Source organism: Erinaceus europaeus, chromosome 3 (genome assembly GCF_950295315.1).
Source record: "Erinaceus europaeus chromosome 3, mEriEur2.1, whole genome shotgun sequence".
Taxonomy (NCBI): domain Eukaryota; kingdom Metazoa; phylum Chordata; class Mammalia; order Eulipotyphla; family Erinaceidae; genus Erinaceus; species Erinaceus europaeus.
The window spans coordinates 125136279-125156853 of NC_080164.1; the positions used below are offsets into that span (position 1 = coordinate 125136279).

The 20575-nt window shown below is 39.3% G+C and overlaps 2 protein-coding genes across 4 annotated transcripts in view; one reads left to right on the top strand and one right to left on the bottom strand.

Annotated features, from left to right (window-relative positions):
* The first annotated feature begins 1988 nt into the window (after positions 1-1988).
* Positions 1989-12036, top strand: ODAPH (odontogenesis associated phosphoprotein). The gene is made up of 2 exons (XM_007519845.2): positions 1989-2410; positions 11108-12036. The coding sequence occupies exons 1-2, from the start codon at positions 2344-2346 to the stop codon at positions 11440-11442; spliced, it is 402 nt and encodes a 133-aa protein (XP_007519907.1). The 5' UTR covers positions 1989-2343; the 3' UTR covers positions 11443-12036.
* A 3680-nt stretch (positions 12037-15716) lies between these two features.
* The window catches only part of CDKL2 (cyclin dependent kinase like 2), a 49571-nt gene continuing 44712 nt past the window's right edge, over positions 15717-20575 (bottom strand). For all 3 annotated transcript variants that reach the window (XM_060187878.1, XM_060187877.1, XM_007519810.3), the window contains 2 exons: positions 20017-20105; positions 15717-17808 (listed from right to left, as the gene is read on the bottom strand). In XM_060187878.1, the coding sequence (XP_060043861.1) occupies positions 20040-20105 (66 nt within the window). In that variant the 3' untranslated portion in view covers positions 15717-17808; positions 20017-20039. The remainder of the gene's footprint in view (positions 17809-20016; positions 20106-20575) is intronic.

Genomic DNA, 20575 nt, shown 5'->3' on the forward strand with positions numbered 1-20575 from the left:
AGTTATTATTGTTGTTGTCGTTGTTGGATAGGACAGAGAGAAATGGAGAGAGGAGGGGAAGACAGAGAGGAGGAGAGAAAGACAGACACCTGCAGACCTGCTTCACCGCCTGTGAAGCGACTCCCCTGCAGGTGGGGAGCCGGGGTTCGAACCGGGATCCTTATGCCGGTCCTTGTGCTTTGTGCCACCTGCGCTTAACCCGCTGCGCTACAGCCCGACTCCCAACAGTTCGTTTTTCTCTACAACATCACCAACACTTGTCATTTCCTTGTCATTGTTGATGTAATAAGCCATTCTCACAAATGTGAGGTGGAATCTCAGTTTAGTTTCAATTCTGAGATTAGACGAGATCAAGTGTGTTCAGGGCAGTATGGCTGTGGACTTAATTTGCATTTTTCTAATGGTATGTAGAGTGGAGCATTTCTCCATGTGTCTATGGGCCATGCTTATCTCCTCTTTAGAAAACTGTTTTATTGAGTAGGGGTAGATAGCATACTGGTTATGCAAAGAGACTCTCATGCCTGAGGCTCCAAAGTCCCAGGTCTAATCCCCTGTACCACCACAAATCAGTGGGCTCTGATAAAAAGAAAGAAAGAAAGAAAGAAAGAAAGAAAGAAAGAAAGAAAGAAAGAAAGAAAGAGATTGTTTATTCAGTTTTTTTCTTTCTGCTATACTTGATAAGACAGAGAGACACCTGCAGAGTTCACGACTTGTAAAGCACCACCCTCTGCAAGTAGGGAGCAGGGCCTCAAACCCAGGTCCTTGTGCATGGTCATATGTGTGTGGCCACCACCAGGCCCTCAGTTTATTCAGTTCTTTTGTCTACATTTTAATTGCTTTTTTTTTTATTAAGTTGCATGATTTCTTTATAGATATTTAAATATCAGTCACTTGTCAGATGTGTGATGTGCAAATATCTTCCCTCATTTACTGGGTTGCCTGTTTATCCATGATGTAGTACCATTTATTCAATCTTGTTTTCATTTCATATGCCGATAGGAGTAAGTCTCCGTTTTTTGGCCTTGCAGTGTTTTATCAGTGTTCTATGTATTGTTTTGTTCTTTCTGCAGTGCTCAGAAAAATATTCTGCTCTAAGTGAAACACTTTTGAATGAGTGAATGATGTGCATGCATACCTTCTAGGACAACAAAGAACTGATGTCTCTAATTTTTTTTTTTTTGCCACCAGGGTTATCACTGAGATGCTACACCTATATGACTCCTCTACTCCCAGCAGACTCTTTTTTCTTCTTCCCCTCCTCCTCCTTCTTCTTTATTCATAGAGGATGAAAGAAATAGAGGAGAGGCCCCATAGCACTTTTCCACTGCTTGTGCAGATACTCCCATGTGGTGACCAAAGGCTCTGGCCGAGATCTTTATACAGGGTAACGTGTGAGCTATCTCCCCATGCTTGGAGTCACTGTAATTTAATTACCACCACAACACCTCCCTTTCATAAGTCAGTCACTGTGGTTGAAACTTTATATCAATTATCTCTTATTCATTACAGCAGTCCTCTGGGGGAAAGACTGCAGTCCAGCTTTATAGATGAGGTACTTAAGACTTCAGCAAATATTACCCATCATTATCCAGCTAGTGAAAAACAGAAGCAAGAGTGGATTTGGTTCTTTATAACTCCAAATTCACCCTCCTCCTCACCTGGGGTCCTGCCTGCCCATTCCTCCAGCATTTCTCGTCTCAGGAAAGGGATCTCAGGAATCCAGGTACACAGGGGTCCTTTCCCTCTCTCATGTCAGTCAGACAGGACAATTAGCTGTGCTAATCTCCCCCAAATGTCTGTGTTTACTTAAACAGGGACCATGCAGGGCCACCAGAGAAGATCATTTTCTCTCTATTGCCTGGAACTCCTGAACAAAGAGAAGGGAGAAGTTCCCTACTGTTAGGTCAAGAAACCATAAAATAATGTCTTCTCCATTCTGTTTGGGTTATTCAACATGTAGACTACACAGAAGGAAGTAATATTGAAAATACTGGGCAGATTCTTTCTCAGAGAGGGAGATACAAAAAGAGAGAAAGAATGAGAGAGAGAATGAGAAGAGAGAGAAGGAGATGCTAACTTGGGTGATTTAAGGGAACTAAAAGAGTGAGAGGGCATAGCAGTCTTCAGCCCCACTCCAAGGAGAGATGAATAAGGTTTGCTGTCATTACAAGAAGCTTCTAGCTGATAACTACTGTCTGGTATTTCCTTGCTGGTTTCTCCAGACCGCAGGGTCTGGGGGCTGTGATCCACTATACAAATGTAAATTACCTCAGGCTGCCGGTGACTCACCCATCCCCTTTAAATGGAAGTTGGTCCAGGGCAGTGAGTCTGAGGGCAAAAGCCATGGCTCACAGACTCTGCTTCCCCTGCTGGCTGCTACTTTGCTGGCTGCTGGTAACAGTGGCAGAAGGTAAGGCTGTTCATTCGTTAATCATTAATTAACTTACTAATAATATGCAGTGTGAAAAGGCAAACTTTAAATCCATGATTATGCATGTTCATAAGCTGAAAATATGCTGGATTCCAGCAGCCTGTGTGATTAAAAAGTAAGAGTCATAGAGAGGCAGAGGACCTAATGGGGGTTGTATTATGTGGAAAACTGAGCAATGTTATGCATGTACAAACTACTGTATTTACTGTCGATTGTAAAACATTAATCCCCCAATAAAGAAATTTGAAAAAAAAAGTCACAGAGAGATTTTAGTACTATGGCACTAAAGCTTCCCCCAGGGGACCAGGTTCAAACATGGGTCTTACACATGGCAAATCAGGCACCTTCCTCCCAGTTGAGCTATCTTGCCAGTACTGTGACATTCTTAAAGATCCAACAAATGTAGTGAAAAGATATAACTAATTTTTTCCTATATTTCATTAAATAAGGGGATATAATCATTCCTTTTGCAAAATATTGTAGACTTGTCAAGACTTTCAGTTAGTTGTTTTTTTTTAAGTTCATGAAGAAGATAAAGAATCAAACATCACTCTGGTACATGTGCTGCTGGGGATTGAACTGGGGGGGAGATGCACTTTTTTAAAAAAAAATTTATTATCTTTATTGGATAGAGACAATCAGAAATCAGAGGGAAGGAGGTGGGAGAGAGGGAGAGAGACAGAGAGACACCTGCAGCACTGCACCACTCGCAAAGCTTTCCCCCTGCAGGTGGGGACTGGGGGCTCAAACCTGTGTCCTTGCACATTGTAACATTGTAACTAGGTGTGCCACCACCCAGCCCCACCTTTTATTTTGTGTATGTATTCTATAATAGTGATTTTTTTCTTCCTTTCTTTCTTTCTTCCTTCCTTTCTTTCCTTCTCTCTTTCTTTCTTTCTATCTAACTAGAGCACTGTTCAGCTCTGGTTTATGGTGGTGTGGGAGTTTGAACCTGAGACTTTGGAGCCTCAGGAATGAGAGTCTGTTTGCATAACCATTATGCTATCTACCCTCCTCCCTAATAATGATTTCTTTGTATTACTTTATCTTTAGCTTAAAAAAAAATCACAAAATGAAACTGTTTATTTCCAAATAAATATTCAAGCCTATACATGTGCTTATGTATTTTTTAAATATTTTATTTATTAGAATATAGACAGAGAGAAATTTAGAGGAGAGACAGATAGATACCTGCAGCCCTGTCTCACCACCTGTGAAGCTTACCCACTCCAGGTGGGGACCAAGAGTTTGAATCTGGGTCCTTGCGTACTGTCATGTGTGCACTCAACCAGGTGGGCCACTGTCTGGCCCCTACACATGTGCTTAGAGTCTTCTTTTCTTTTCCTTTTCTCTTTTCTGTTTTATATGAGCACCACTTACCTCTGGTTTATGATGGTATGAGGGATTATTGAACTTGGGGTCTCTGGGGCCTCAGACATGAAAGTCTTTTGCAGAGCTAGTATCCTATCTCCCCCACCACTATGTGCTTAGAAAAAAAAAAAAAGTCCAAATGTTATGATCTGAAACCCAAGTTGCTGTGACTGGAGACAGAAATCACCTCTTTGACACCAATCTTCTCATCTATGAAGTGACAGTATGAATAATGCTTATTAAGATTGGATTTGTTAAGATAGGGACTGTGAGGACCAAGAGCTATCATACAAGAAAAGTTCCTTCACACACACACACACACACACACACACACACACACACACACACACACACGGTGGCCTGAGCCATAAAACCGGTTTGTAAATTTCTGGAGAAAGGAAGTGAATGATAGAAAAAGGAGGAGAAAGGAAGAGCAGAAGGATGAGGACCTGGGGGGCCTGGGTTGAACTCTTTCCATACAGTTTATCTTAGTTCCAGTAAGATAGATGGTTTCAGGATGAGAGAACCAGAAGTCAGGCTGAATTCTACAACCCTAACACATGTCCCAAGGACTTTGCAGAAGTTTATCCAAGCTGTAGCACATGCCTCGCTCCCATTTCTGTAGAACAACATGAGTGGTGGAGTAGGAGAGAGAGCATAATGATTATGCAAACAGACTTTTTCCCTGAGACTCCAAAGTCCTGGTTCAATCCCCTACACCAACATAAGCCAGAGCTGAGCAGTGCTCTGGTAAAAATAAATAAATAAATAAATAACAAATAAATAAAAATAAATAGCATATATATCCAAAGAGGGACAGAGACATAGAAACTGATGGTAAACTCCTAAGACACCACCAGGTCCATCCTCTACCTGAGATCAGCCCCAGAGATCACAGAGCAAGGGGCCCCAGATTACAGAAAACTGGCTCCCTCCTTCCCCACAGAAAAGACTGAACATCACCTGCTAAAGTTTGTATCTGAAAGAAGCCCCCCAAAATCCACAATCAGCCACCACCTGACACCTTGATCACACTTGAGAAAACTTTGTTTATATGTATCTAAGCAAGTTATGAAGTGATCAAGTAGACATTTATTCACATCTTAAAATTAAAAGAAGAAAGAAAAGGAAAGAAGAACACCAATTAAAATGTGATTTGAATATGGAGGTCTGGTGGTGGGAATTGTGCGAAGTTGTACACCTCTTATCCTATGGTTTTGTCAATGTTTCCTTTTTATCAATAAAAAATAAAAATAAAAAATTTTAAATGTGATTTGATTTCTGAATTTGGCTCACTCTTGCCCCACAGTCCCTCAGGTAGATAGCCCAGTCCTTCCATTGCAGTTCCACCCATCCAGCAGCCCTACTGCCCTTCATGGCTCATTAGCCCTGCCTGCTGGAGCTAATGGGCCCTGTGCAGTGACCCAACACCCTCCTGGCTCTCCTGACGCCCACAACTCAGGCTTGCAGCTGATATTGCAATATAATTCTGTTTCAATTCACAACACTCAGATGTGACTATGCTCTTGCCTTCATGAACAGAGGCTTTCTTAAGACACAGAATTATTTGTTTGTTTGTTTTGCCAGTAGGGTTTTTATAGGGCTTCATACCTGCATGATTCCACCACCCACAATAAACAATTTTTTTTTTCCAAATGGAGAGTGAGTGAGAGGGGGAGACAGAGAAAAAGAGAGACACCACAGCAATGATTCAATGCTTGTGAAACTTCCTCTTTTGTGGGGTGCTCCCAGGTGGTGGCTGGGGCTTAAACCAGGTCCTTGCATAAGGTAAAGTGTGTGTTCTAATAGATGAGCCTTCTCTCAATCCCCAAGACACACAAATTCTCAGAAATTCTCTCAATCTCTCTTTATCTCTCTCTGACTTCATTGGGCATTTTAATAGTGCCTCACTCAAGCGCTTACCCATTTCCAGCATTCTGCTTGCTATTACAGATCTACATTATCTGCAGTGTGGGTCTACTTCCCAGGCCCTGTGTCTGTGTTTTCTCTGCGTTTGTCACAGCTCCTGCCTCCTAACTTGTACCCTGAGGACAAGATTAGGTGTTTACTGTAGAACTGTGGGGCTGGGGAGATAGCATAATAGATATGCAAATATTTTTCATGCCTGAGGCTCTAAGGTCCCATGTTCAGTCCCCAGCACCACGATAAGCAGTACATTGATTACATATATATTTATTTTTTTTAAAATTTTTTTTTATTAAAGAAAGGATTAATTAACAAAACCATAGGGTAGGAGGGGTACAACTCCACACAATTCCCACCACCCAATCTCCATATCCCACCCCCTCCCCCGATAGCTTTCCCATTCTCTATCTATTTGATTACATATATATTTAAAATAAGGGCAGGTGTAGATAGCATAATGGTTATGCAAAAAGATTCTCATGCCTGAGGCTCCAAAGTCCCAGATTCAGTCTCCCATACCGCCATAAGCCAGAACTGAGTAGTGCTCTGGCAAAAATAAATAAACAAAATAGAACCATGTAACATTTTCTATATTTCAAATTTTCTACCTGTAACATTAGAGATTTGACCAAAATGGGAAAGCACTCTGCATCAGCAAAATGAACTGAATTAAAGGTATTGTAAATTAATCACAGGACTTACATTTTTTTCTTGTTCAACTCTGATAGCACACAAGAATTCTTCTAGTACCCTATATACCTTGTAAAGGAGGAATAACATATTTATACTCAAGTATGTACATATCAGTACAGCTCATTACAAACCAGCTATTGTCTGCCCCCAGAAACCACAGACTACAGGTAATTATGAAAAAAGGTCTTCTCACCCCTACTTTCAAAAAGAAAGTACTAGTTGTTGATATTCTATAAATGTTATTCATGTCTAGACACAGTAAAGCCAGTTAAAATTTATATCCAAATTCCAAGCAATAATTTGTCTTCTTTTAAAAATATTTTTATCTTTATTTATTTATTGGAAAGAGACAGCCAGAAATTGAGAGTAAGGGGGAGATGGGGGGAGAGATAATAGAGAGACACCTGCAGCACTGCTTCACCACTTGTAAAGCCTTTCCCCTGCAGGTGGGGTCTGGGGGCTTGAACCCAGGTCCTTGCGCACTGTAACACGTGCGCTCAACCAGGTGTGCCACCACCTGGCCCCTGTATTTTGTTTTTATTAAAACTTATATGTGAGTAATCATTACTCATTTTCTGGGAATTGAATTAAACACTCACTGAGCTCCACAAAGGGAGAAAATATCCAGAGGGAAACATTAAACATCTATCCGCCTGGCTATTTGCTTAATCAACTGTGTGTGGAGCACCACTCCCAACCAAGACTTAGTCAAGGTACAACGGACAGAGCAGTGGCCAACAGAGCTACCAATCCCTGTCTCCATGGAGGTCCTGTTCTCCTGGCACTGTTACTAGTACACAGGGCCAATATTTCATTCAAGAAGCAAACACTCAAGCTTCTTTAAGACAAGCTGAGGAGGCCAGGGAGGTAGCTCAGTGATAGAGGACATCCTTTGCAAATAGAAGGTCCTGAGTTTGAATATATATCCTTTTTTAAAAATCTCTTTTAGATAGAGACAGAGAATATGAAAGGGAAAGAAGAGATAAGAGAGAGAGGGAGAGATACCTGTAGCACTCTTTCATTGATAATGAAGTTTGTCCCATGCAAGAGGCAACTGAGGGCTTGAACCCAGGTCCTTGAGCACTATAATGTGTGCACTCAACCTTTGATCTTGAACACACAGACATATACATACGCAATGCTGGAAGTGACTGTCATAAGGATATTTTCATGAATCTTCATGAGACCTTTTGGTCTCTTGTCTCTTTCCTCTCTTGTCTCTACTTTACAACTCTATGAGAAAAGTAGCTAAAACCTAACACTCCAGTCCTCCTCCCTATGCCTTCCACTGACATCATCCATTAATCGTCTCCTTTGAATTAAATTCATGTGTGTGGTTTATTTTGGATAGACACATAAAGAAGTTTAGAGCAAAGGGGAAAATAGGAAAACAGAAAGACACTTCCAGTACTGCTTCATCACTCATGAAACTTCCTCCCTGCAGGAAGCTTCTTGAACATGGGTCCTAACACACTGCAATATGTATGCTTTAGCAGATGTGCTGCCACCTGGCTCTAATTAGTCAGTCAAATGTGTGTGAAGCTGAACATTCCAGGAGTTGTGGGTAAAAGAGAATCTTTTGGGGGTCGGGCTGTAGTGTAGTGGGTTAAGTGCACACGGCGCAAAACGCAAGGATCCACGTAAGGATCCCAGTTTGAGTCCCTGGCTCCCCACCTGCAGGGAAGTTGCTTCACAAGCGGTGAAGCAGGTCTGCGGGTGTCTGTCTTTCTCTCCCCCCTCTGTCTTCCCCTCCTCTCTCCATTTCTCTCTGTCCTATCCAACAATGATGACATCAATAACTACAACAATAAAACAACAAGGGCAACAAATGGGAAAATAAACATTTCAAAAAAAGAGAATATCTAGTAAGGGCTATGAATAGAGATTGACAATAAGTATATTTAATACAACCAAGAAACTGCAATGTCACTGCTGCAGGCACTTTCTTTTAAATTATTTATAAAACGGAAATATTGACAAGACCATAGGAAAAGAGGGGTACATTTCCACAAAATTCCCACCACCAGAACTCCCTATCCCATCCCCTCCCTTGAAAACTTTCCTATTCTTTAACCCTCTGGGACCATGGATCCAGGATCATTATGAGGTGCATGTGCTGCCGGGGATTGAACTCAGGACTTCATGGTTGAGAATCCAATGCTTTACCCACTGCGCCTCCTCCCAGACCACTTTTTCTTCTTCTTTTTTTTTTTTTTTAAATGAGAGAGATACAGAAAGAAAGATACATACATGGAGAGGCTAGAGTACTGCTCAGCTCTGGTTTATGGTAGGTAGTGCTGGGGATTGAACCTGGGACATTTGGTACCTCAGGAGTCAAAGTCTCTTTGTATAATCTTTATGCTGTCTCTCAGTCCAATAAAACAGTTGTTTTCATTATCTTAACATTAACTAAGTTTTCCTTTTATCTGAATTTTCTTTTTTTTAAATATTTTTTTATTTATTCCTTTTTGTTGCCCTTATTGTTTTATTGTTGTAGTTATTGTTGTTGTTATCGATGTCATTGTTATTAGGACAGAGAGAAATGGAGAGAGGAGGGGAAGACAGAGAAAGGGGAGAGAAAAAGACACCTGCAGACCTGCTTCACCGCCTGTGAAGCAACTTCCCTGCAGGTGGGGAGCCAGGGGCTCGAACTGGGATCCTTTAGCCGGTTCTTGCGCTTTGTGCCACCTGCGCTTAACCCGCTGCGCTACCGCCTGACTCCCTTATCTGAATTTTCTTTATCTACTTAAAATTTACACATAATAAAATGTACAAGTCTTAAAGCTACATATTGTCTACACATGTGTGTACATGTGTATATGCAAATATAAGTATCAATGTGTTATGTGTGTTTATCTCCAGATTCAGGCAACAACTACCCAGTTCATGATATAAACACCCCAAATTTGTCTATAAAACAGAACCTAAACTCATTAGTCTAAGCCTAAACTGATTAGCTTTTTACTTTTGTATCTTTTTTTCACTGCAGATATTATTTTGTTTGTTCTTAAGCTTCACATATATAAAATCTTACAGTATTCACTCTTGTGTGTAATATCTTTGGCTTAAAATAAAATCATGGCATTCATTCATGTTGTATTAGTGGTTCTTCCCTTTCGTTGCTGAGTAGTGTTTCATAGTATGAATACATACAGTTTATGCATTCTCTTGTTGACGGGCACTTGAATTGTATTCAGATATAGGATATTATGAATAAGGCTGTTCTGGATTTTTTTTTTTTCCCTCCAGGGTTATTGCTGGGCTCGGTGCCTGCACCATGAATCCACCGCTCCTGGAGGCCATTTTTTTCCCTTTTTGTTGCCCTAGTTGTTGCAGCCTCGTTGCGGTTATTACTGCCATTGTTGACGTTGCTTTGTTGTTGGATAGGACAGAGAGAAATGGAGAGAGGAGGGGAAGACAGAGGGGAGAGAAAGATAGACACCTGCAGACCTGCTTCACCGCCCGTGAAGGGACTCCCCTGCAGGTGGGGAGCCGGGGGCTCAAACCGGGATTCCTACGCCGGTCCCTGTGCTTTGCGCCACGTGCGCTTAACCCACTGCGCCACCGCCCGACTCCCCTGGATATTCTTTTTTTTTTTTTTCCTCTTCCAGGGTTATTGCTGGGCTCGGTGCCTGCACCATGAATCCACCGCTCCTGGAGGTCATTATTTTTCCCCCCTTTAGTTGCCCTTGTTGTAGCTTCGTTGTGGTTATTATTATTGCCCTTGTTGACGCAATTCGTTGTTGGATAGGACAGAGAGAAATGGAGAGGGGAGGGGAAGACAGAGAAGGGGAGAGAAAGATAGACACCTGCAGACCTGCTTCACCGCCTGTGAAGCGACTCCCCTGCAGGTGGGGAGCCGGGGGCTCGAACCAGGATCCTTACGCCGGTCCCTGCACTTTGCGCCACATGCGCTTAACCCACTGCGCCACCGCCCGACCCCCCTGGATATTCTTTTTAAGATTTGAGTAATGTGATAGAGAAAGGGGGAAAGAGAAGGGGAGGGGGGGGAGAGAGAGAGAGATTTACTTTGCCAGGGATTGAACTCAGTACCTCAAACTTGAGACTTTGATACTTTATCCATTGTACCACCTCCCAGATCTCAATCAGATACTTTTAATAGTTTTCAAACTTTATAACTTGCCCTGTTATACCTTTGAACCCTGATCAAGAAAACCTTTAATCCACAACTCCTGTATAAGTACTGCGCACTAACCGATTGTGCCACTGGAGCTCCAATCCACAATTCCTTTAGAAAAAATTATTTGTTAACATGAATTGACATGACAGAGGGGGAGAGAGAGAGAGAGAGGAGAGAGGAGAGAGAGAGAGAGAGAGAGAGAGAGAGAGAGAGAGAGAGAGAGAAAGGGCATCACTCTGGCACATGCAATTCCAGGGATCACACTCAGAACCTTCAAGCTTTAAAGTCTAACACTAGCCTCTGACCTCCCAGGCCAATGAACTTTCTTGAAATCATCTTTTTGTAAGCATGTGATGGTTTCTCTTGAATAAAATCCCCAGAATGGAATTGCTGAGACATTTGTGTCTCATATTACTTATCTTGGCAGTTCTTTCAAACATGCTTCTGTTCTCTTTTCCAATCTTTCCCTCTTGATTCCCCTAAATGTGTCCCTTGAACTGCTGTTATCAGATTTGCCTTCCTGATTTGTGTTTTTCTCATCATAGGACAACAAGCAGCAGTGACTCTTCCTGGAGGCTCACAGAATAATGTAGACCCCACAGACTGCCGAATCTTTACACTCACCCCTCCACCAACAACCAGGAGCCCAGCGACAAGGGTTCAATCTATTACAAGGACACCTAGGTGTCCTATTCGATTTTTTCCACCAAAATTACCCAGGATCCCTGTTAGATTGCCAAATAGACCTTTCTTCCCACCGAGGTGCAACCACCGTTTTCAGTTTCATCCATTTTTTGGACCACAACGTTATTTCTCTCGTCGTTATGGCTATATCTCCAGAAGAAATTTCCAGAGTGCAAGCTCATCCGAGGAAAGCTGAGAGAAAAGAGAAGCACCAAACATACTGAAACCAAACAAAAGGATGCCTCAGAAAAGACTATAAAAATGATTTCTCTTTCCAAACTAAAGATACTGGATTTGAAGGCTAAGCATCTTAAATCCCACTGACTAGAAGTCATTCTCCCTGTCAACAGTGGTTTCTAAGATACTCATGTTTGCATAGTAAGGACAGTGACATTATTCTCCTGCCTCACTTTTCATGATCCCATAGTGCTTATACAAATAAAAATCCTAAAATGGATAGTTCCAGTAGTTCCTATTCATAGTGAGATGTCAGAAGAATCTCTAAATTACAACGAAGAATATCTCAATAAACTGATACATTCGAGAACAAATGAAAATGCCATGACAACTTTTTATAATCTTTGGAGAATTTAAAGAGCATGGTCATCTACAAAGTGAACTTTAAAATGAATTATAAAGATTAAATAAAAACAAGGTTATGGGTAGTCTACAGCATTTAAAAAATATCAGAAACTGAACAAACTAACCCCCAAACTATCTTAGTTGTGATACATAAATTTACTTTAAAGTTAACTTTTAAGCAACAGTGCATATTAGTTTGAAAAGTATCTCACTGTTTCTCATCATCAGATAAATATTAGCCTAAATTATATACTTCCCCAAAACTGTCAACATGGTTCCAGGTTCGAAAGTCATATTAGATTACATATATTTTTTCATAACTCTAGAAATCTATGGACATAAATTCACTCAACTGTAAGAACCTCAGATTCTGAGGGTGCAATATAATCAACAAAACCCCACAGATCACATTCATTGTTATTTCTTTGGCTACTCTATAAATACTGCATCTGTTTGTGCTATTCATCTTGCCAGTGACATGCAAACTTTGGGTTTATACATGTGGTCAGTGGTTTACAAATGTTGTTCCTAAGAACTACATGTCAAAATTGCTACTGCTGCTTCTACCAAGAAGAAAAAAGTAACATAAAGACAAGAATACTAAGAATGTTGCCTGGAGAATGGGGAGATAAAATCATCATGTTATACTTTCTTGCTACATTGAAAAATTAAAAGGAAGAATAGGGAGTTGGGCGGTAGCACAGTGGGTTAAGCGCACATGGTGCAAAGAGCAAAGACCAGCATAAGGACCCCAGTTCCAGTCCCCGGCTCCCCACCTGCAGGGGAGTTGCTTCACAGGCGGTGAAGCAGATCTGTAGGTGTCTATCTTTCTCTCCCCCTGTCTTCCCTTCCTCTCTCCATTTCTCTCTGTTCTGTATAATAATGACTACATCAATAACAATAACAATTACAACAATAAAAAAGGGGGCAACAAAAGGGAAAATCAATAAATATAAAAAAAATAAAAATATATTAAAAAAGGAAGAACAAAAAACCCTAAACTAAACCCTTTCTTTCACTCATTTTAAAATTACAGGCTTAACTAAAACCTGTATTTGAAATTCTCACTAAAAGACTCTATATTTTATAGTAAACTTGTTCTCTGTTTGACTCTGTTGGCTAGTGGGCCATAATTGGACAAAGGCCAACTTTGAATAAGTGTGAAAATGGAAAGTCTGAATCTCATCTGCTGTGCCAGAAGCCTCCTTTACAGCTCACTGCTTTCTGCTCATCTAGGTATTTTGTGAGCTCACTGAGCCTCCAATTGACCCCAGTCAACCTGACTTTGATACAACTTCTAATTCTGAAACTTCCATGTGGCAGGAGTGAGACTCAGCTGGTGGAGCACCTTCCTGGCTTATATGATGGCCCAGGCTCAAACCTTGGCACCACTGAGTGGTACTCTGATCTCTTATCTATAAACAAGTAAATAAATGTTTTTAAATAGCATTTGAGGGCAAGGGAGATGGCATAATATTTATGCAAAAAGACTTCCCTGCAGGGCCAAGTGCACCTGGTTAAATAAACACATTTCCATGAACAAAGACTCAATTTTGAGCCCCCAGTCCCCACCTGCAGAAGGAAATTTTTACAAGTGCTGAAGCAGTGTTGCAGGTGTCTCTGCCTCTCTGTCCCTGTCTCTACCCCCCCTTCCTTCACAACTTCTCTCTGTCCTATCAAATTAAATAAAATTAAAAAAAAAAAAACTTTCGTGGTCAAGGAGGTGACACAGTGGGTAAACCATTGAACTCTCAAGTATGAGGTCCTGAGTTCAGTCCCTGGTAGCACATGTTCCTGAGTGATATCTGGCTCTTTCTCTTCACCTATCTTTCTAAATAAATAAACATCCACAAACTTTTCCCAAGCCAGATAAATAAAATATATATTTTTAAAAAGGAACAAAGAACTTCTATCAGGGAGTCGGGCGGTAGCGCAGTAGGTTAAGTGCAGGTGGCACAAAGCACAAGGACCAGCGTGAGGATCCCGGTTCGAGCCCCCAGCACCCCACCTGCAGGGGAGTCACTTCACAAGTGGTGAAGGTTTGCAGGTGTCTATCTTTCTCTCCTCCTCTTTGTCTTCCCCTCCTCTCTCCATTTCTCTCTGTCTTATCTAACAATGATGACATCAATAACAACAATAACTACAACAACAATAAAAAGACAACAAGGGCAACAAAAGGGAAAATAAATAAAATTTAAACAAACAAACAAAAAAAACTTCTAGACTGAGACAAGGCCCCAGATCCAATACCTTGAACCACCATAACCCAAAGTTGAGCATTGTTCCGGTGAAAAGAAAATAAAAATTAAAAATAGCATTTGCAACTCAAACTTATTTTGATTTATTATTCATGAGAGTGAAAGAAAGAGAGATAAAGAACGAGAGCACCATTGTGATGCCAGGAATCAAACTCAGAATCTCACACCTGACAGGTTAGTGCTTTATCCATTGTGCCACTTCCTAGTTCATTTGGAACACAAACTTAGCCACTCTGAGATATGGCTACTGAAGCCTTCTAGGTGATATGTAAACCTCACAGAAATTAGGACAGACTAAAGACAGTTTAATAACTTTAATGCACTAGTCACTGCATCAATTATAGAAAGCAGATTTCTGGATGAATATGGGATGATCCCACTCACAGACAGAAGTTGAAAATAAGTGGTCCAGGAGTTAGCACAGTGGATAAAGTGTTGGACTCTCAAGCATGAGGTCCTGAGTTCAATCCCCAGCAGCACATGTACCAGAGTGATGGCGGGTTCTTTCTCTCTCATCCTATCTTTCTCATTAATAAATAAATAAAATCTTTAAAAAAATAAAAATAAAAGAAGTTGAAAAATAAACAGGAGGGAAAACACAAATCAGAGCTTGGAGCAGAGTTGGTATATTACACCAGAGTAAAGGACTCTGGGGTGGGGATGAGGGTGTTCAGGTCCTGGGACATGATGGCAGTGGAGGACTTGACAGGGGAGGGTTAGATTGTTATGTGGAAAACTGAGAAATGTTACACATGTACAAACTACTGTATTTTACTTTTGACTGTAAACCATTAATCCCCCTCAATAAAGAAAAGAAAAAGAAAGGGAGGAAGAAAGAAAGGAAAAAAGAAAAAGAAAGAAAGAAAGAAAGAGAAAGGAAGGAAGAAAGAAAGTAGTTGCTTGATGTTTCCTAGTGAGGGACTTTTTTTTTTTTTTTCAAATTTCCTCTAGGCAAAATCATTTCTCACCCTTGAGTATACATTGAATTAGTTACCTGTATCACACATTCAGTTAAAAATGTAAGATTTTTTTTTTTTTACTATAAATAACATGGGGGAGAGTTGGTGACATAGCTCACCTGGAAGGGTGCCTAGTTTCCCTTGCATGTGACCTAAGTTACCCCAGTACACCACAGGGGATACTAAGGTAGTGAAGGAAGGGGACCGCCTCTGGTCCCCACCTGCTTAGGAGGAAGCATCATGAGTGCCACCGGCTGGCTCCTTCAACATTTTTTTAATCACTGACTTGATAATTTAATATATATCTTGACATAGGTTTTATTTTAAGATTTATTAACAAGAGACCGTGAGAGAAAACCAGAACATCACTCCAACATGTGTAGTGCTAGAGACTAAACTCAGAACCTGAAGCATGCAAATCCTGCACTCAACACTGAACCATTATCTGGGCTGTAATGTTTTTGAACTGTGGTTCTCTTGGTTTGAATCACTGACTTGCCAAAGTTTCCAAAAAATAATTAACATATTATTCTTTTTTTTTTAATTTCTTTATTGGGGAATTAATGTTTTACATTCAACAGTAATTCTAAACTTATTTGTGCAAGTTATGTCAGGCAATCTTGTATTCATCATTTATAGTGTCTTAAATAACTGTAAATAAAAACCATCTATGGTATTCATCAATATTTTATTCCTTTTCAAACATACATACACACACCAAGCCCATTTATTCTCACCAATGCATACACATATTTTCTGTTAGTATGTGGGTAAGCCGTATCTTCATAAGGAGACAAAACAAACTTAGATTGAAAAAAAAAAGATTAGTTTGGTTCGGTATTTATAGTCACAATTTGTAAAAAAAAATTTTTAAGTAATCCTGCCAAAATTCTAACTAGATATGATCCTCAAGTTTCAATTTAGACTTATAGTAATTGATTTTTAGTTGCTTAATTCTAAAGTTCACAAAATTTTTTAATAGGCAAACAATCCTAGGAGCAAATATAGAAATGAGAAAGTAGGCTATCAGACACTGACATTTTACTTTTAAATAAGAGTAATATTAACGTTAGCTGAGAGCCATTTTACTTTGCTTTTAAGCCTACTATTCATTCTGTAGTGTCTGTTGGCAATACTTTTTCAAAACAAAAAAATACTAATATTTAAATATGAAGCCTTTTAATATTTATACATTAATTTTATTCATATCAGCTATACCAATGTAATCAAACATCTGGTCAAAGGCTAAAGACAGAGCTTCAAAGTCAAGACAAAATTTTAATTTAACAACCTGTAGACTTCTACAGTGGAACCTCTTGTTCTGCCTTTTCTCTAATATCCTATTCCTTGTGAAGCTCAATTGTCTTAAGGTTAGACTCTCAATATTAAGATCCTCAAAGCAGCAGAGAAAAAAAGTTTAAAGTTAAATCCTTGAACTAAGTTCTAGTCAGTGACTTTTGGGAAACACAATACACTGTTAGTTGCTTAAAGCAAAAGTAAAAAAGCAAACCCACACAAATTCCAGTTCCTTTAACAACCATCACTAAAACAACACATGCATATCATGACTAAAAACCCAGAAACCAAAAACCTGGAGCCAAATCATTTTAATTCACACATCTATAAGTGTCAAAGCCAGTGCACTAGAAAAGATGGGTAGGCTGCAGGAAAATGTGTTTGCGCCACAATGAAAAGTTTGGGAGGAGGTCTAACTACTTAAAGAAACTTGGAGACAGAAATATCTCTTAAGTCCAGTCTCATATAACTCTCAAACTACCAATGAACATGATTAAAGTCCATAATATGATCATGTCTTCTCCAAGCCTTCTATTTGGAGAGCTTTACAGCCATTGACCCAGATAAATTAGTTCAGGTCAACTGGTAAACCTGCTTTTCATCTCTTCATTTTTATTTTCCAGTAATAGGCACAGTGCTCACCTTCAAGATGTAATTACATGTTTCTCCTTTACCACTTTTATCTTCACCAAAGGAACAGTAAATAGCACCAGGATCTTAGAATACCAAGGACTATCCAATGCCGGAGTCATAATAAGTCATTTGAAATACAACATTTCTTTTGCATTAATATGGTTCTCAGAAGGTCATCAGCAAGGCCAGATTCTCACTATACACTGATGCAATATCAAAGACAATCACAGAAACCAAAGATATACACCTAACCACAGAAGCTATACATCTTCTTCATACCTAGAAACAAGAAAAGTTTTAAAATGTGTTTCATAGTTAAGTTAGAGTGAATGAAACATTTTCTTTCTCTGATTCTAGTTTTTTTCATTTTCTTCAACTGATTCTAGTTTTTATCACCTATCTCCACCAAGCCCATTTTTAAATAAATGTATACATTTATACAGATAACACAAAATACATGAAAAGTATCACTTTCTATGTTTTTCTCCCCACACACCTTTTTTTTCACTAACTTGAATCTTACCTAACTTTAATGCACAATCTACTAATAGTAAATACACATTCATATAACAAAGAACCTTATCACTATACTTTCATGTCTTAAAAGACTATCAGTGGACTTGACAGGTAATGGATAACAATTGAGGAGGGGTACTTGTTCAGTCTTCCTTTGAAACATTTGAAAGTCTAATTTTTCTTCTTTTGCCAGGCCTTTCTCAGAAAATGCAGGCAGTTCAGAAGTAAATGATGAAAATCACAAATCTCTCCTAGGATATCAGCACTTCTGTTGCAAGAGGATGTCATCTCAAGTGCTTAGGCCAAATCTAAAAGCACCTAGGGATATAGCAACCATTTATTTTACATAAAGTTTTTCTGGACACTGATTTTATTTTGCTTGTTTTCTTATATTCTATAAGTAGTATTCTCCCTTTATCTGAAAGAGAAATATTCCAAGCCCCTCATTTTCCAGTGGATGCCTGAAGCCACAAGAGCCCAACCTTATATCATCTATGCTTTTTCCTATGCATACATACCTGTGATTAAGTTTAATTGGTAAATGTAGAATACTCAGAGACTAACAACAATAACAACAAACTAGAAAATTTATAATAATGTCCTATAATAAAAGTTATACAAATGAGGTCTCTCAAAATATACAGACTAATTTAATATACAATAATTAACTGAAATTGTGGAAAGAGAAAGAGAAAGCTCAGATAAAGGGAGATAACTGTTTTATTGATGGGTAGTATGTAGCTTAAGAAAAACCTTAGTTAATATATATATAAAACTACATTTTATAAACAGCACTAGGACAATAGCCACCAAAAAAAATCACTTGTAAAACACCATCACCTTTTATATAAATAACCATTAATTTTGACAAAATGGATCCAAATTTTGTAGTCTACACCTTATATAGTTTTGTGAGTTAACTGCTCATAATTCAAATGAACAAACTGAAATGAATAGATTGTAAAAAGACTTCTTCCAAGATCTAGGAAAAGGTATGTGCAAATAAAGGATTGAATCTTGTTTTGTCTGCTTTGCAGTAAATTTTCACTTGATACAGAGATTCAGAATGTCTTGTAGAGGGACCAGGTGGTGGCACACCTGGTTGAGCATTCATGTTACAATGCATAAGGACCCAGGTTCAAGCCCTTGGTCCCAACCTGCAGGGTGAAAGCTTTGCAAGCGGTGAAACAATGCTTTCTTTTTTCCTCTCTATCTCCCCCTGCCCTCTCAATTTATCATCACATTACATTTAATGATAAATATTGAATGGCTTTCCTGAGATTGCATATGAATTATCACTCAAAAATGTATGACATTTTTTTTAGTACTAGTAAGGTAGATTTTAGGAACAGTCAAACTTTTATGGCTCTAGAGGAGGTACAGTGAATACAGCATTAGACTCTCAAGAATAAGGCCACTACTTTGATCACCAGCATTTCATGTGCCAGAGTGTAATCCTCTGGTCTTCTCTCTCCTCCATTATAAATAAATTTTTTTTAAAAAAAAGAGAAAAGAAAGAAAGAAAGAAAGAAAGGAAAAGAAACTGGTTATCTTATTGGTAAAGATATTAACAAGCAATCATTTAATGTTTCTTGCATTACAAGCCTCATAGAGCAAATGATTAAGAAAGTACATATCCAGGTCCAGGTGGTGACACACCTGGTTGAGCATACATGTTACAATGCACAAGGACCTAGGTTCAAGCCCCCAGTCCCCACCTGCAGGGGGAAAGCTTTGCAAGTGGTGAAGCAGTGCTGCAGGTGTCTCTGTGTCTCTCCCTATTTTCCCCTTCCCTCTTGATTTCTAGCTGTCTCTATCCAATAGAGATAATAAAAACATTTTTTTAAAGTACATATCCTTCAGAGATACTTATCCTAAATTTACATGACCATATCCAGTACAATATATTAGTTTAAGAACAAGAGATTAAGTTCTAGGTTGGGGAGATGGCATAATAGTTATGCAAAAAGACTTTAATGACTGAGGCTCTAGGTTCAATCTCAGGTACCATCGCAAGTCAGAGCTGAGCAGTACGCTGTTAAAAAAAAAAAAAAAAGTTATGTGAAAAGAGAAATTTCATGCCAGAGAAGAATGCTACTTCTGTTTTTTTTTTTTTTTAATGTTTTATTTATTTATTAGTGAGAAAGATAGGAGGAGAGAGGGAAAGAACCAGACATCACTCTGGTACATGTGCTGCCAGGGATTGAACTGGGGACCTCATGCCTGAGAATCCAATGCTTTATCCATTGAACCAATTCCTGGACCACCTACTTCTGTTTTTACAGGTAAAATTCTGTGTCTTATCAGTACTTCTTATGGAATCACTGGAAAATGTTAACACTACAGAATCTAGCAGACTATAAAACAGTTTCCTGGGAAGTAACACAGTTGGACCTTCAAGGAAAAGGTCCTGAATTTTATCTTTGGCTCTCTCTCTCATTCTCTCTCTTTTTCATAAATAAATATACCTTAAAAATAGTTTGCATGAAATAGTTCACAGCTTTAAGTATGAGAAATCAAACCTACCCAATTTAGAATCAAAATGACCCTCAGTGCTGGTGTTCCATTCGAGGCAAATCAGCCTCAGAATCCTCTGACAAGGGAGATCTTGATACCTATAAATTAATAATCAAATTTTATGTCTTTTGAATAATTAGAAGGGCCCCACTTCCCCCAAATTCCAATTCTAGTTGTTGGAGTACCAGATGGCTAGAATAAGCTATCTACTTTTTTTTTTTAATTATCTTTATTTATTGGATAGAGACAGCCAGAAACTGAGAGGGAAAAGGGAAATAGAGAGCGGGAGAAAGACAGAGAGACACCTGCAGCCCTGCTTCACCACTTGCGAAGCCTTCCCCCTGCAGGTGGGGACCGGGGGCTCGAACCCAGATCCTTGCGCACTAGAACCTGTGCGCTCAACCAGGTGTGCCACCACCCGACCCCCAAGAATAAACTATCTACTTACATAGAAGAAGATGAAGTAATTATTTGACCTCTATTTATATATGTTAAAAGATAACTTTGATGTACTAGGGCAGGGTAGATGCAGTACAACCCTAGAAAAAAAAAAAAAAAACCCAAAAGT

Coding starts and splice junctions, on each gene's coding strand:
- ODAPH (XM_007519845.2), top strand. CDS start 2,344: ATGGCTCACAGACTCTGCTTCCCCTGCTGGCTGCTACTTTGCTGGCTG. Junction 2,411..11,107: donor GCTGGTAACAGTGGCAGAAG/GTAAGGCTGTTC, acceptor TTCTCATCATAG/GACAACAAGCAGCAGTGACT.